Source organism: Cucumis melo, chromosome 3 (assembly GCF_025177605.1).
Source record: "Cucumis melo cultivar AY chromosome 3, USDA_Cmelo_AY_1.0, whole genome shotgun sequence".
Classification (NCBI taxonomy): domain Eukaryota; kingdom Viridiplantae; phylum Streptophyta; class Magnoliopsida; order Cucurbitales; family Cucurbitaceae; genus Cucumis; species Cucumis melo.
Genome location: NC_066859.1, coordinates 28,264,923 through 28,279,498, shown reverse-complemented (window position 1 = coordinate 28,279,498; position 14,576 = coordinate 28,264,923). Strand labels below are relative to the sequence as shown.

The 14,576-nt window shown below is 34.9% G+C and overlaps 3 protein-coding genes across 6 annotated transcripts in view; all 3 read left to right on the top strand.

Moving 5' to 3' along the window:
- The first annotated feature begins 586 nt into the window (after positions 1-586).
- LOC103488112 (uncharacterized protein C6C3.02c-like) lies at positions 587-3,139 on the top strand. Of its 3 annotated transcripts, none has more exons than XM_008446679.3 (5): positions 587-778; positions 1,163-1,219; positions 2,407-2,490; positions 2,583-2,755; positions 2,874-3,139. In XM_008446679.3, the coding sequence occupies exons 1-5, from the start codon at positions 757-759 to the stop codon at positions 2,970-2,972; spliced, it is 435 nt and encodes a 144-aa protein (XP_008444901.2). In that variant the 5' UTR covers positions 587-756; the 3' UTR covers positions 2,973-3,139. The 3 variants fall into 3 exon arrangements, with proteins under 3 accessions (XP_008444901.2, XP_050938284.1, XP_050938285.1); XM_051082327.1 differs by having other exon boundaries at positions 609-775; XM_051082328.1 differs by having other exon boundaries at positions 668-782.
- Positions 3,140-5,162: 2,023 nt separating this feature from the next.
- LOC103488113 (protein CLT2, chloroplastic) lies at positions 5,163-11,789 on the top strand. 2 transcript variants are annotated; one of them, XM_008446680.3, is made up of 10 exons: positions 5,163-5,724; positions 5,877-6,022; positions 6,314-6,351; positions 7,114-7,229; positions 8,769-8,868; positions 8,948-8,983; positions 9,111-9,161; positions 9,389-9,512; positions 11,189-11,314; positions 11,439-11,789. In XM_008446680.3, the coding sequence occupies exons 1-10, from the start codon at positions 5,267-5,269 to the stop codon at positions 11,594-11,596; spliced, it is 1,353 nt and encodes a 450-aa protein (XP_008444902.2). In that variant the 5' UTR covers positions 5,163-5,266; the 3' UTR covers positions 11,597-11,789. The 2 variants fall into 2 exon arrangements, with proteins under 2 accessions (XP_008444902.2, XP_050938283.1); XM_051082326.1 differs by lacking the exon at positions 11,439-11,789 and adding an exon at positions 9,861-9,906 and having other exon boundaries at positions 5,165-5,724.
- An 852-nt stretch (positions 11,790-12,641) lies between these two features.
- LOC103488114 (protein SABRE) overlaps positions 12,642-14,576 on the top strand; it is a 28,907-nt gene continuing 26,972 nt past the window's right edge. The window contains exons 1-2 of the mRNA XM_051082325.1: positions 12,642-13,014; positions 14,237-14,348. Coding sequence (XP_050938282.1) covers positions 12,944-13,014; positions 14,237-14,348 — 183 coding nt within the window. The 5' untranslated portion in view covers positions 12,642-12,943. The remainder of the gene's footprint in view (positions 13,015-14,236; positions 14,349-14,576) is intronic.

The window sequence follows — 14,576 nt, the reverse complement described above, 5'->3', positions numbered from 1 at the left end:
ATTGAGATTAATTTATTTTGGATAGTTTGGTATTATTGTTTTTTTTATCATTTCAACAATATCGTGAAGAATAACATTAATAAATTTATAATTTATAATTCTTACTACAACATTATCTGTATCTATGTATCTATAACGGTAACAATATCTAATAATGAATCTAACCTAACTTAATTTTTTAATACAAACGATTGAAGATTTGTATAGATTGATTTAAGAAAAAATGTTCTTGAAAAAATTCGTGGAAATTATTTAAAATATATTTTAAAAAATAATTTTAAGTAGGTTTCAAACACTATAGTTTTTTAAAATTAAAAACTTGAAAATGTAATTTTAATATACCACCAATCATTTTCATCTCGACGACTGACAATCAGATATGATATTAGCATGCATGGAGAAACATGGTTGATGTAATTTGCAATATGTTGTATTTTGAATTCAAGGGAAAGAACATTCGAGAATAATTCGTTGGTCTCATCTAGGTTCGCTAGTGGTGCAAAAGGAGGAAAAGTAGAACCACGTGGCCATCTTCAATTGGTGGAGTACGTGATTTATGTATTAGTTAGCTTGCGGTGTTTAGAAAATTAATCCGAAACTCCTAGAATCTGGGTCCCTATATAAACCCCTAAAAAAGTTAAACATGACCACAAATCCGTAACCCTAAAATTTCCGATCTCATTACTGCAGGAAACAGCCACCGCGATTTCTTTTACTATTCCTCCACGCAGTCGCCCTATCTTTTAATCCTCAACCATGCCTCGTCGCAGCTCCGGTGGTTAGTATTTCTTACATTTTTCCTTCATGTCTCTTTATGTTACTAGTTATTTCCTTTTTCAGATTGATTTCATCCGGTCAGATTTTGTTTCTTTTTTCCTAGTTTGTCTACCTACTTATATTTCTGGCGATGGCTTTTGTATGAAGAGTTGGATTGGGTTTCTGGCTTAGGGAAGTTCTTGATTTTTTGGATCTGATTTTACGACAAGATTGTTTACAATTTTCTTGGGGGGCGGGGGGTGGACAAAGCTAGGGTTTGAAGTTGAAGCGTTTGCATGCTTTAGGTTTTAGAAATTTATGTGATTGCCATAAAAGTTCGAGCTGTGTTACTTATTTAATCTCTATCAAGCATGTGGTAAGTGGTTGACCTTTGATTATTTTGCAGGACGATCTGCTCCCCGTCCCGCCGCTCGCGCTCCAGCTCGCAATCCTCCGGCGCCAGGTAAAATACGACAATCTTTATCTATTTTCAAGACCTCATTTGAGGGAGCAAAGTTGAATTTGTCTGGTTTCCGTTATGAGGGCCTCTGTTCTAGTACATAGATATGTTTATCCTCTTCATGTCCATGGTGGACTGGATTTCAGTTCGGCCTACTTGTACATGTGCCTTTACCAAAGGCATCTTTTAATGTCAGTAGAAATACCCTCTAGTTTTCTTAGCTGAAGATCTTGGTTTTATAAGTTACGGTGTACTAAAGGAATTTGGTATCAAGGATTCGGTGGAAAGAGTTGAATTCAAAGAGTTAATTGATTCCAGTTTAAACTTTTACTCGCACATGTTCAATGATATGAAACAGTTGTAGTTGCCAACTAAAGATTAGGTTCGATCTCAACTATTGGTTATTATTCTATCCTATCTACCATGTTATATATCTTCATTTAACCAAAACTAAATGAGTTTATAGCCTGAATTACTATATTTCTGAATTGCTTTTCACTTTAAAATTTCAAATTCAAAATTAGGCTACGCAAAAACAATTAGCTGTTATAAAAACAAATTATATATATAGCTATGATGTTGTGCTAATGTACATCTTTCTATAACTCTTATACCTTCTCCTCCTTTGACCAATGGAAGGATTCTCTTGCGACTTCTTTGTTTACTATTTTTCCTTAAAAAAACTGTTTGCTAGGATCCATTTGGTTCAGTGAATTGAAAGTTATACCCTGAAAATTTTCCAATCAGTCAGAATATGAAAACATTAAACAAGATTCTTGATTGCATCCTAAATAACTTAAAACTACTAGAGTGAAACTTAAAGAGATTGAAAACTTGAGTAGTGGGGTGCGGTATTTGATGAGAAGACGACAGGCTACTCTATTATTATATGTAAAACTAATGGTTGCACCTGGACTTCATCCACCTTCCACTTTAAATCTAATTCATTATTGTCCTTTCTTGTGAGGTATTTATGCCACCTTTATTTTTCACTATATAGCTAATGACTGATGACATAGATTCATGGTTATTAGCTGCTTTACAGATGGAATCTTTTGATTGTTTCCAATACTATAGTGTGAATGGATATGCTGTTTTTATCAATAATAAACCCAAATTTTATTTATGTTTTTGGCGGTTTGTTCTTAACAATATTGTTTTTGGTGCTAAACTTATATTGTCTTTTGCAGTTAATTCCGCTCCTCCACCTGCACCTGTACAAGGTGGTGGTGGTGGTTCTATGCTTGGAGGTCTTGGTGCCACTATTGCTCAAGGTGAGTTCAGGAAGCACATGCCCTTTCTGTTTCTACAACTAATCATTTCAATGCCATCGTGTAACCATGTCTTTTTTTGTGCTGATGTGCAGGTATGGCCTTTGGTACCGGAAGTGCAGTGGCTCACAGGGCTGTTGATGCCGTAATGGGTCCTCGAACCATCCAGCATGAGACCATTGATTCATCAGCTTCCTCAGCACCTTCTGTAGCAAGCAATTCTGGTGGTTCTGATGCTTGTAATGTTCAGTCAAAATCCTTTCAAGATGTAAGTTCCTTGTTTCTCTATTGTTATTTATCATGACTTTTGGAGGCTGAAGCCATTATTTGCCTCATCTTCATACTCGAGCAACTTCCATTTTCTTTAACCTTTTTTTTCTTTGCAGTGCCTGAACCACTATGGAAGTGACATCAGCAAGTGCCAATTCTACTTGGATATGTTGCAGGAATGCCGCAGGAGCTCAGGTTCTGTTTTGGGTGCTTAAAATAATTGATTTTTAGAACAATCATTTATTCACACTTTTTCATTTGGATGTAACCGCAAGGAGCGGTGTCAGTTTATTTTGTGTTTTGACAATGTTTCACTTTACGGCTACTTCTCTACAACTATAATGGTGTTTAAATAATGAAGCACTTCATCATTTGGACTCAATTGTTATGGCTTTTTCCTTGTGAATTTAAAAATGATGTTTGGATTTTTAAACATCTACTTGATGAATAATGCAAAAGTAACTGTTTTAGATCTTTTTGAATAGTAATACAAAAGATAATATAGGTGTGTAATTGGCTTTTGTCTCATTCAAGACGTAAGACCGCTGTGTATTTTCTTTTTAAACGCTCAAATATTTCTATTTTATTAAATCTTAGGCTCAATTATTTCTATTTTTATTAAGTTTTAGGTTGAAGTCAATTGGAACGATCGACTGAGTGGATGGTTTAAGTAGAATTAAATAGATGAAAATTGAAGTTAAAGGTTAAAATCAATTATCAAATGCCCAAGTTTTGAGGTTTTGTTGAAGAATTTAAAAATATAGGGGCCGTTAGGCTGGTTTCAGAACAATAATACGCCCCCGATGGCTAGCCTCGACGTCAATGGTGTTGCTTTTCTTTTCATTTTCTTTCTTTCTTTGTTTTTTTTTCTTTTTACATTAATCTGATATTATTTTTCACGCTTACAGTTTTACATACGTTTTACTAATGTGTCCGGAATAAAAGTACTGGTTCTTTTTTTATTGAATATCTTCAATATATGACATTAAAGTTTTGAGTGAATAATATCACATGCTGATGTTTGGGGTTATTCTACGAAACTACGGAAGGCTGTGAAATCTTAGAATGAGAATGCAATATTCAATCTTGATTTTGGACGTGAAATGTAGAATAACAATGCAATATTTAAGGCTAATTTTGGTCAGTGTAGGATGTACATAGCATACATGATCTATGAATATGCATAGAGTTCATGCATATAGATTTTCATAAGAGATTTGGTCCAGCTTTTGAAAACTAGGTTTTCTAATGGTCCTTCGCTTGCGTGTGGTTGATTTTGTTCAATGACCAAATTGAACACAGCATTTGTCTCCTTTTGATTTGCACTTGCTTCTCTGCTCCGTGAATTGGCAAATTTTAGTGGTAGAACATGAAGGAGGAGCAATTAGGAAATTTCAAAAACCCTAAGAAGCTAGTGACGAGAGAGCATGAGGATTGGTGTGAGATTGAGCAATAAAGCGAGTCATCACCAAATACGACTAATGGGAGAAGATGACAAGCTTTCGATAGAACATGGAGGCAATTGTAAAATTGGATTATATGCGAGATAATTGGGTCCTAAGATGGGAGAATGAGAGCATGATGGAGATTGATGATTTGGGTATGAGTGAATTGTTGATTGAATGAAGTGAGAGGATTGACAATTGAGGATTACTCTGAATAGAAATCTTGTATTTAAATTGTTCAAACAACAAAATATGTAATAGAATAATGATCTAATTGTGTAGTTGGTAGTGACCAATCCATCTGCGATCAAGAATCACATTAGATTCATTGAAGGATATCGTTATTGTAGTTGGTCAAATTGATGAGTATGTCACCATTGTTGTTACTTGTTATTGATGTCACTACTACTCGACCTTGAGTAGTAATGATAAGAAGATCGATACTAGACAATGCAAGTAAAAGATTTCAATCATAATCAAATTTAATATGCAAAATACCTAGCAAACATGTTCGAAAGTACTGCAATTGAAATAGGATTAGTACTCGTCGCCTAATTGATTCTTACATATCAATTTAAGTTAATCATACCACCATATACCAAATTTCATAGTTTATACATCAAATTTTTATAGGTAACATGTTCGAAGCCATTTCTATTGATAACATGTCCCGTGATTAAAAATGAAATTTAATTAAAATATTACATTAGTGCAGTTTAGAGTTACAGTTCAATTTTACTTTTCGATAAACTAAATTAAAACAATTAAAAAAAAAAATACTTTTAAAATTTATAAATAATAAAATCAGGTGAAAAATGAATCATTTTAGAAATTACCGCCTTTTTTTTACCATTAAGCTCACCTAGGCAAAACTAGAATAGAGTTACAATATAAATATAAATAGAGTTGCAATATTGTCATGTAGTATAAAATATAGAAAATAGAATGATAATTTATCCTAAAAATTTTAAAATTGCCAAGAGATGCAGTTGTGGTGGCGTTCTGGACCGTTGTTTTCTTTCTCATTTCTTACATTGCAAAGAGATGCCTGAATCAGACATCTGATGCAAATAATGACGGAGCGACTTTCGCTGTCCGCCGAACAACTCTCGTCCATGGGATTGCCATTTCCGTCGTCGCCGAATCCAATTTCTCTCCACTTTCCGACGCATCGTTCTTTCGCTTGCCCCCTCGTCGATGCAACGAAACTCTTTTCTGTTTTCTCAATGCCTTCGCCGAATGAGAAATGGGCTCATTTCCACCGACCAAGACCAACGGCTTCACTGAGAAATCTCAAAATCAAGAACAGAAATATCAAAGCTCGATTCAGCTCTTCGAATAATTCGAATTCCACACCACATGCCTCCAATGGTGACTCAGATTCTCCCGCTAAAACGAAACTTATAGTAGTAAGCTCTCTAATTGCCGTGTCACTAGCAATCGCGAATCGTGTGTTGTACAAGCTTGCTCTCGTTCCATTGAAGGAATATCCATTCTTCTTAGCTCAATTGACTACGTTCGGGCAAGTTATTTATGCTCTGCCTTGATGATTTGTCGTTTACATTTTTACGTTGTAGATTGTTTTGTTCTGATGTTTTTGCTGCTTTTAAGTTATGTGTTTATGCATCTTACTGAAGAACTTTGGAATTTTTGTCTTATAATACGTGGGAGCAGATATGTTATGGTATATTTTAGTATATTATATCTGCGGCGTCGGGCAAACATTGTTACTGAAGAGATGTTATCTCTTCCAAAATCGCGATTCATGGCCATAGGTTTTCTTGAAGCGCTTGGAATTGCAACGGGGATGGCTGCGGCAGGTAACCAAATTATCAAATTATACATTATTTGATATATTTTCATGTCGTTTTGCGTCCTTATGTGGTTATGCATGATAGTTGTAACTGTTTGTAATTCAATTTCTGGGATGTCACTTGCTTTTTTAACACTTCAATCAGAGTATAATAGGAACGATTGTTTCTTGTGATATGACGGATGGGATGTAAAGAGTTGTAAGAATTAAGCTGGCTTGAAGGAGGAAAAGAACGGCACCAATTTATGATTTCAATTTGCGTTTAGAACTCATACTGAATGCTATGTATCATTTACAGCTTCGCTTCCTGGTCCAGCAATACCTATACTCAGTCAGGTATCTCGTCGTACCATTCTTTTTGCCGAAGTTCGTAACTGGAAAAGTAAAAACCTACTTCCATTGTACTTGCTGGATTAAATGTTTGGTCTGTTAGTGCCTTTGTTGTAGTTTATGATATGTGCTTACCAACTTGGAGTATTGAACATGATAACTACAATTATAACCCTGTTATCAAGTTTATGAATCTCGTCCCCATTGGCTCTCTCGTTTTCTCAAGTTCTTTTTTCCACTATTTCCAAAGATTTAAATCTGGGTATGTGCAACTACATTATTTATTTATTTATTACCACTATTTTCCAAAATTGAACTTTTTATTGAAATAATGGAGACAATTTCGACCATCTGGATGATTGATCACTCTTTAATCTGACAAAGACCTTAACAGCATCTGAAACTTGGGAATTTCTTCCTCTTTCAACAGCCTACAGAAAATAACAGCCATGATAAAGTGTTCTCATCTTAATGGTCTAAAACTGAACCACCGGGAAGAAGCCCAATTGGAAACAAACATGGAATACTGGAACTCAGAGGCAAGTTACCAATCCACGGATCAATCCAAAAAGAAATTATGCTAACAAATTTGATGATATCCCCTTAATGACCTTCTCTCTTTAAGTAGTGATAATCCATTCTATGATCCCTGTCTTTCTAATAAACATGAAAAACAAATGAAAGGATATCCACCTGTACTCATGTGCTCCTGATTTCATTTTCACATCTCAGATTGGCACCTCTTGTAATAATACAACTTTTTTGCAGACTTTTTTGGTTTGGCAGCTCGTATTTTCTGCCATTTTGCTAGGTAGAAAGTACTCATGGAATCAAATTGCGGGCTGTGTTATTGTAACTGCTGGTTTAGCAGTTGCTGTTGGAAGGTATCGATTCGTTGGACTTGTTGTATCGGCTATATTCATTTTTCTACATTTGCAATTTTTTTTCTATATCTACAAACAATTTGCCATATTTGGTACCAACTCTTTATAAAAAGACGTATAAGCAAGACGTTGGAGATGTAAACAAAAAAAGTTTCCAAAATTTTGTTTTTCTGGCTCCTATTCATGCATACACACTCTAGGAGAGGGAGTAAGGGGAACGCATAGGAGGCCAATGGTTTGTTTATACTGGGGCAGTGGTCTTTTTTCCCTTTCATACAATAGAGAGCGAGGGATTTCTATAGACGTCTTGGTCGTTAGCACATATTATATGCAAGTTGAGCTATGATTGCTTTGGCTAACAACTATTATTAGATTCGGTTATGGTTTTTTTTTTAATTTTTTCTTTTTAAATGCTTATGTTTTGAATACAGCATTTTCTTAAGCAATTTTTAGGATTATCCTGTATATAATATATGTATGATGATGACGATGACAAAAATGATGATGAAGATGAGTTTAAAAGAGATCTGTTTACTCGACTCCAGATTTAATGATTCCTCCAACTCCAGACCAAGTAGATTTAAACCTGCCACCATTATTAACTTTTAGATCATAACTTATAAAATTCTGGAGGGTTCAAGAGGTTCACATACTTTTGCTTGTTGAAATCTGAGAACTTAAGCTCCTTCATTTTTTTTTTCCTTTAAGAAAAAAAAAGTTTTTAAAATGTAAATCAACTTTATGGGTCTTTTGAGGGGAAGCATCCTTCACTAACGTGTTTCATCAGTGATTTGGAAAGGAAAAGACCCAAAATGGATCAACGTATTTATTTTCATAACTCGTTGAAGGGTCTCAGACTCTCAATGTAAGGAATAAGTCCAAGTTTGTTACTCGCTGTGCCTCCTTTAACTTGATTGGTCCTCCTGTTTAGGGCTGATAGTGAAAATGCTAACCACATCTCCTTCTCCACTGTTCATTCTCTTCCAAGATCTCAGGGAATCTTCAAATTTTTTAATGCTTAAAGACTTGATGCTCAATTCTATTAGCAAGGCATCTTTTTGTCAACTTCAGATTATTTTCAAAAAGGAAGTCAGAGACTTCTTGTTTTTTTGGAAACTTCTTTAGTTTAACACTTCCAGTCCCTTTTCTGGAACTTGTGGGTTGAAATCAAATAATTAGGGAACGTTTATGGATAATGTAAGGAGAGCAATATTTTTTGAGTTTTTTTCCCTCTCCCTTTTGGGAACTCATCAGTCAAGCAGTTCCGTCATTGCCTTGTTATCAGTTCCAACAAGAACATCTTTTTTGGTAATGCTTTGGTTGTTTTCTACTTTTTACTGTCCATGAAATATTTGGTTCTTATGTACATAACTTTGCACTTCAGAATAATGTTCCTTAATTTGTAAACCTACTTTCCAATAGCAAAATATAATTTCTCCTTCCATCTTCCTCTTTCTGTGCTGCTGAAGAATGTGTTAATAAGTTTTGTCAGACACGGAGCTTGGATCTCGACAATGACATGTGCCTTTCTTATTTCAGTGGTTCTGATGCAGGCCAAATTCTGTCTGGAGTTGCACCTTTATGGCCAGTATTAATGGTAGTTTCTAGTGCTTGTCAAGCTGCTGCATCGATTATGAAGGTTGCAATGGTCATTAATGTAAAATAATTGACGTGGTATACCAAATGTGAATGGACGTTGACTTTGTTTTTCTGAACAGGAGTTTATTTTCGTTGATGCTGCAACCCGTCTCCGGGTATGACAATTTCTGCTCTATTTTTTAATTGGTCGCTATTTGAGGATTTAATTTCTTTGGTATATGTATTTGCTGCTAAATATCTGTGCAGTTTTATCTCTAATATGTTCAACTCTTTTGGTTGTAGGGGAAGTCACTAGACATTTTTGTGGTCAATTCTTTTGGATCTGGATTTCAGGTTAGAATCTTGCGAAGTCATCTTGAATTTCTCAAGTTTACTTGCCTGGACAGGTCAGTTATGTATGTATAAAATATTGTTTGCAAAGACCATACAGTAATTGTGTTTACCATTGTTTTAAATCACGTTTGACAGGATTACTTTGGGTGGATGAATAAATTTGTTTTTTGAATCTCATATTCTGGTCTATTTATTATTGAGTTCTAACAGTTGACATTCACGCACAGGCACTTTTTGTACTTCTCTTTCTGCCATTTCTTTCGAACTTGAAAGGCATACCTATAGCCCAACTCCCCTCATATCTGATGCATGGTGCTGGTTGTTTTCTCAATGTTGGTGCCAGAAGACCAGGCAAGTTCTTGCACCTTATTGACATACATTAAATGATTTGCAGTGCAAATATCATCTTGAATTGTCATGGATACTGCTTATATTTGGTGATTTACTCAACATGGATATGATGTGTTAATTGTATAATTAGAACATTTATTATGTGTACGAAATGAACAGACCCATTATATTTCTTTAGCTCTGATATGAGCACACAGTTAACTGGTAACTTGAAAGTTTGAAACCTTGACTACAACTCCATGTTAGGAATGAATCTAAATGCAAAGAAACTTCCTTATGACAAATAAGGAATTGAAGATTTCAATTTTTTGCACTTCAGTATTGTAATATTTTGTAGCTGTTTAGCAGAATCTACTTGCCTTTATTAGTATCAAGTACTACTTGAACGACAAAGGTGAACAACCCCTTTTCTTCATTGTAGTGAAGTCTTCTTAGAAAAGTATCGTGGCATTTGAAATTAATCAAGGAACTATAATTAATAATTCTCCCAGCCTCGTTTATTTCCAATCATTGCTAGAGAAAAAAGTTGTTTTTCATTTCCCACAAGAAGCTGTGGAGGTGGTCATATTTAGTGGGTAATGACAAATACAAAGCACCGCTGTTTATAATTTTTTTTCGAAGATTTGTTTCTATAATTTTTAGACATATTTTTTATGCGTGTATTTGAATTTTCCTAATTTTCCTCCATATTCACCTGTTCTCCCCTAAGAATGACTAGGACACTAGAGACGAACGAGTATTCTCAAATTTTTTCCTGTTTGCATCGACTAGTCTTCCCTTCCTTGAGAACCTTGTCCATTGGTGCTTTTCTTTGTTCTTTTGGTGGAGTTTATGATTTTGATTTACTGATTTTCTAAGTTTTGTTGACTTAAAAGTAAGGCTGAAGAATTTGAACCGATACTAGGACTGCGGTAGGATTCACAGTGTTGATTCTGGTTATAAATACTAATTAAATGCAATCATTGAGTTTACTAACAAGTTTATGCTTTTGGATTTGTGGTAATTCAATGACTATCTTGTTCTTGGGCAGATATTCATATATGTAAACATAGGATAAGTTAGAGTGGAATGACTTTCTAAGGGTTTAGTATTGTTTTTTTTAACCTTCAAAACCCTTTTTTAAAGGACTTAAATTGTCATCCCAAGCACAATTAAAATGATTATCATTACCTTGACACTAAAATGTTTTAGGATTAGGCGAATTGTTTTGTGAGATTAGTTGAGATATGCGTAAACCGGTCTGGACACTCAAGAACATTAAAAAAAAATAAAAAAAGTGATTATCAATATGCTGGTTGAATACACAATGAACATTTCACAGTTTGATCTGACAGGAACACGTTTTGCATTATATGAATCTGTATCATGAAGAGCACGATAATTTTCTTATTTCTTTCATAACCATGCTCATTCTTTTCTCTAAACTTCATCAGATGCAGAAGATTGTATTATGTTGACATGAGACTATCCAAATGTGAGAGTGATCAGTTAATTATCTGCTCGGTCTCGTCTCTCTCCCATTCCATGGAGAGAGTCCTGGCCATTCCTGTTAACATGAATTGATTCCCCAGCATGATGAATTGGCTCCTTTGACTCGTGATGGAAACTCTGGTTTTGCATTTGAAAAGGGAAAACGGCAACCCAAAATTAATGGTCATATGATCTGTTGAATGCAGGTTGCGAAGGGGCTCCATTGCTTCCTCTGCTTTACGTGATCACAAATTTGTCCTTCAACATAACTGTGCTCAACGTAGTGAAGAAATTTTCTGCAGTTGTCGCTTCCCTCGTTGTGATGCTTTCAGGTTCTTTTCTTTTCCATAGAATATATGAACTAATATTAGACAATATTCATCGTCTTAATGTGTATATTAGACGATGGCATATTGTATTCATGAACTGAAGGTTGGTCTTGTTGGCTTTATGCAGTGCCAGTTTCAATTTATATTCTATCACTTCCATTGCCATTTCTACCTGAAGGCGCAAGCTTAAGCCCCCTCTTTCTCACTGGGAGTTCAATGCTTGTATTGGGTCTTGCTTTTTATTACATTCCACTGCCTTCAAAGAGAGAGGCCAAAACTGATTGATGTTACCACGAAACTGGCTCAGCTTGGCTCGTGGCATTCGCATGGTGGCTCGACTCCACTCATTTTATAATTTAGAAATTGTAAAAATTAGGCCAGAATACCATTTTGCATAAGAAAATTTTCACACTGTTATTTAATTATTTTGATAAAAAAAAATATATCATGCGACTAATTTTAAGTTTTATTGAAATTACGTCAACTGAGAATGAAATTTATAGTAATATATAATTATATTCTAACTGGTTATTATAGGAAATCTAGTATAAGATAAGAACCAAAGATTACAATATTCCACTGAATTCTTGCAATTGTTGTTGTTATATTCAAAACATAATGTACATTTGAACTTATTTTATCGAAGGAATAATTGTAGCTCAATAACATTAGCATCTACTCAAATGTCCTAGGTGAACATGTAACATTGTCCGGTATTATTATTATCATTGTTATTTTGAACAATGAGATGAATTAGCTTTGTTCTAAGGTTATTATCCAGAGAGCATGTTTTTATACTTTTGAGAATTTGATATTGATATAAAGATAAAATGATATTTTCATTATATCCTACAAGTTTGTAGGAGACAAGAAGCAAACAACAAAAGTTCATTAATTAATGTAAGTATAATATAAATACTGTAGGAATTAATCTTTTTGTTTTAATGAATGTATTTCAGTTCTCATTATTAATAAAATCTACTTTTTAAAGTAAGTCTTATAAATATTTTTAAGAGCGAATTTACGTAGAAAGAACTAGTTGGTGAGGTGATTGATTGGCAAGAGGGAGAGAGGGTTGTTGTAATAATCCAATATCCGGAGGCGGGTAAAGAAGGTTCCCGCCACGAAATCTCAACTTCCAAACACGCCCGTTGACAAAGTTGAGGACACGTTCGGCATTTTATAATTCTCAAATAGCGACAACTCCCGCACGTTTTTCTATAATACAGACCTCGGAACACACGGACATACCGTACTCTAACCACATCAGATCCCAACCCACCCCCCTCCACATAAATTTTTTGTTCATTAATTAAAAATTAAAATTAAAAAAAAAAAAAAACGAGAGAGAAAATGCCAGCCGGTCCATTTTTCTGATCGCCGAGCACTTCACGGATCGGATCTGCTCATCCTATAAATGGAAATCTTCCGATCTCAACGCCTTGAAGACTTGGTCGTCTACTGATTGTTCCTCAATTTTGGACTTCAATAATTCTAGGGTTTAATTGTTTCTGATGATTACATTTTGATATGAAGTTATGTGCAGTGATTGCACTCTGCTTAATTCGTCGGAATTCGATTTTCTGATACTCTCCCACTCATTTTCCGATACTACCACTCTCCCCATCACCAATGGCAGCTTCTCCTGTTAACTTTCTCTTTGGCTTCTTGCTCATTTCCATTACACTATGGCTGTTTTTCATGTAAGTCCCTCAATTACTTCCATTTCTGCTTCACTTATTCCTGTTTGATCGTGTAGCTCAATTTGGTTTTCTTCACAAGCTCAATGCCATTGTATTGTAGGGGTATTGGTGGAGAGTGTTTAGGAATAGAGAAACTGATCGTTTCATTTTTAAGTAGATTTTGTACTCCTGATTTGGGAAGGGTGGGGAATGTCATTGAGGCTGTGACTTATCGTTGGATAATTTACGGCCATAGCATATAGGGGAGACGATATATCGTTTTCAGCTTGACATATGGTGGCCTTATGATCTCCCGAACGTTGCAATACAAGATGATTTTGTCACGTAAAAACTCCTCTTCCCATTTATGGAAAACAACCTCAAAAAATTCCAAAAAGGATTCGTTGGACGTCAGCTGCAATAAAGATTAAACAATTCTTTCTAAACTGAAAACAAGGAAGCCAACTTCATATTTGTCAAGTAACACTATCCAGATTAGAACCCAAACTAAATCAATTTATCTAACATAGACTACACGTCGAACGGAGGTCCTAGTCTGAATCCTGCTGACAAAAAGGTTCCAAACAAACCTTCGAATGAAGCTTGAAAAAATCAACCGAAGTTTGATTCTCCAACTTATGATGTTTATAAAAATATATATGAGAAGTAATTTAGTCTCCTCAAGAAATGGTTCGTTCTTTTATTTCTGTTGAACAAGAAATAAAACATGATTGAAATGTTAAAGAAGTACAAAAGTGTCAAGTATACAACACGTAGACAAAGAAAGCAAAAGTAAAAGGGGGGAAAAGAGTAGCAAACCATCCTATGAAAAAGCTCTCCAGTTTGAACATATATTGGATGGTGAATAGGTGACACCATTTCACTGGATCGAACTATCTGTTCAATATTCTTTTGGTACGTATGTTAGTGAAATCTTGGTAGATTTAAAAACCCAAGTTGATCATGGAAGTAATTAGTCAGGGCATTCAGAATAGTTGTGGTAGCGTATTCCTGAGCAAAGAATATGGTTTTGTCTTTTGTTTAGAGAAATTTATCCATCTTTAGTGTCACCATTCTATTACTTATCTGTGGTTAAGATTTAATTGTTGCTATCTTATAATTCCAATTTCAATTCCAATTTCCAATTGACTCATTGACTTCCTTTAAGATTGCATCAATGCTGATTATTTCAGTTGGGATTCTGATTCATCATAGGTAAAAAACTTCTATTAATGTTTTTCAGGTTTGCTTCTAGACTGGTTGCTTGGGTCTTGAGCAGGGTTGTTGGAGCATCAGTAGCATTTCGTGTTGGAGGGTGGAAATGCTTAAGGGATGTTGTGATCAAGTTCCGAAAGGTTTCTTTTATATTTGGAAAGTTATTGAATTTCATTTAATATTTCATTATGTAATGTGAAGTCTAGGGACCTTACAAGGAAAATAAAATGCTCTTGAAAAGCCTCAGGCCCTTTTTGAATATGTTAGTATTAGTAACAATCATTAGGCACTCCCCTCTCCTATGTGGCTTTGTGATGTGTGGATAGGTTAATCTTGGGAAGGTATAATTGTCAAAGCTGCATTTTCCC

Excerpts from the sequence above, each read along its gene's own strand:
- LOC103488112 (XM_008446679.3), top strand. The coding sequence starts at position 757 with ATGCCTCGTCGCAGCTCCGGTG. Across the intron at positions 1,220-2,406 it reads TCGCAATCCTCCGGCGCCAG|TTAATTCCGCTCCTCCACCT; the intron begins GTAAAATACGAC and ends TGTCTTTTGCAG. Across the intron at positions 2,491-2,582 it reads TGGTGCCACTATTGCTCAAG|GTATGGCCTTTGGTACCGGA; the intron begins GTGAGTTCAGGA and ends GCTGATGTGCAG.
- LOC103488113 (XM_008446680.3), top strand. The coding sequence starts at position 5,267 with ATGCAAATAATGACGGAGCGACTTTCGCTGTCCGCCGAACAACTCTCG. Across the intron at positions 6,023-6,313 it reads AACGGGGATGGCTGCGGCAG|CTTCGCTTCCTGGTCCAGCA; the intron begins GTAACCAAATTA and ends TATCATTTACAG. Across the intron at positions 9,162-9,388 it reads CTTTTGGATCTGGATTTCAG|GCACTTTTTGTACTTCTCTT; the intron begins GTTAGAATCTTG and ends ATTCACGCACAG.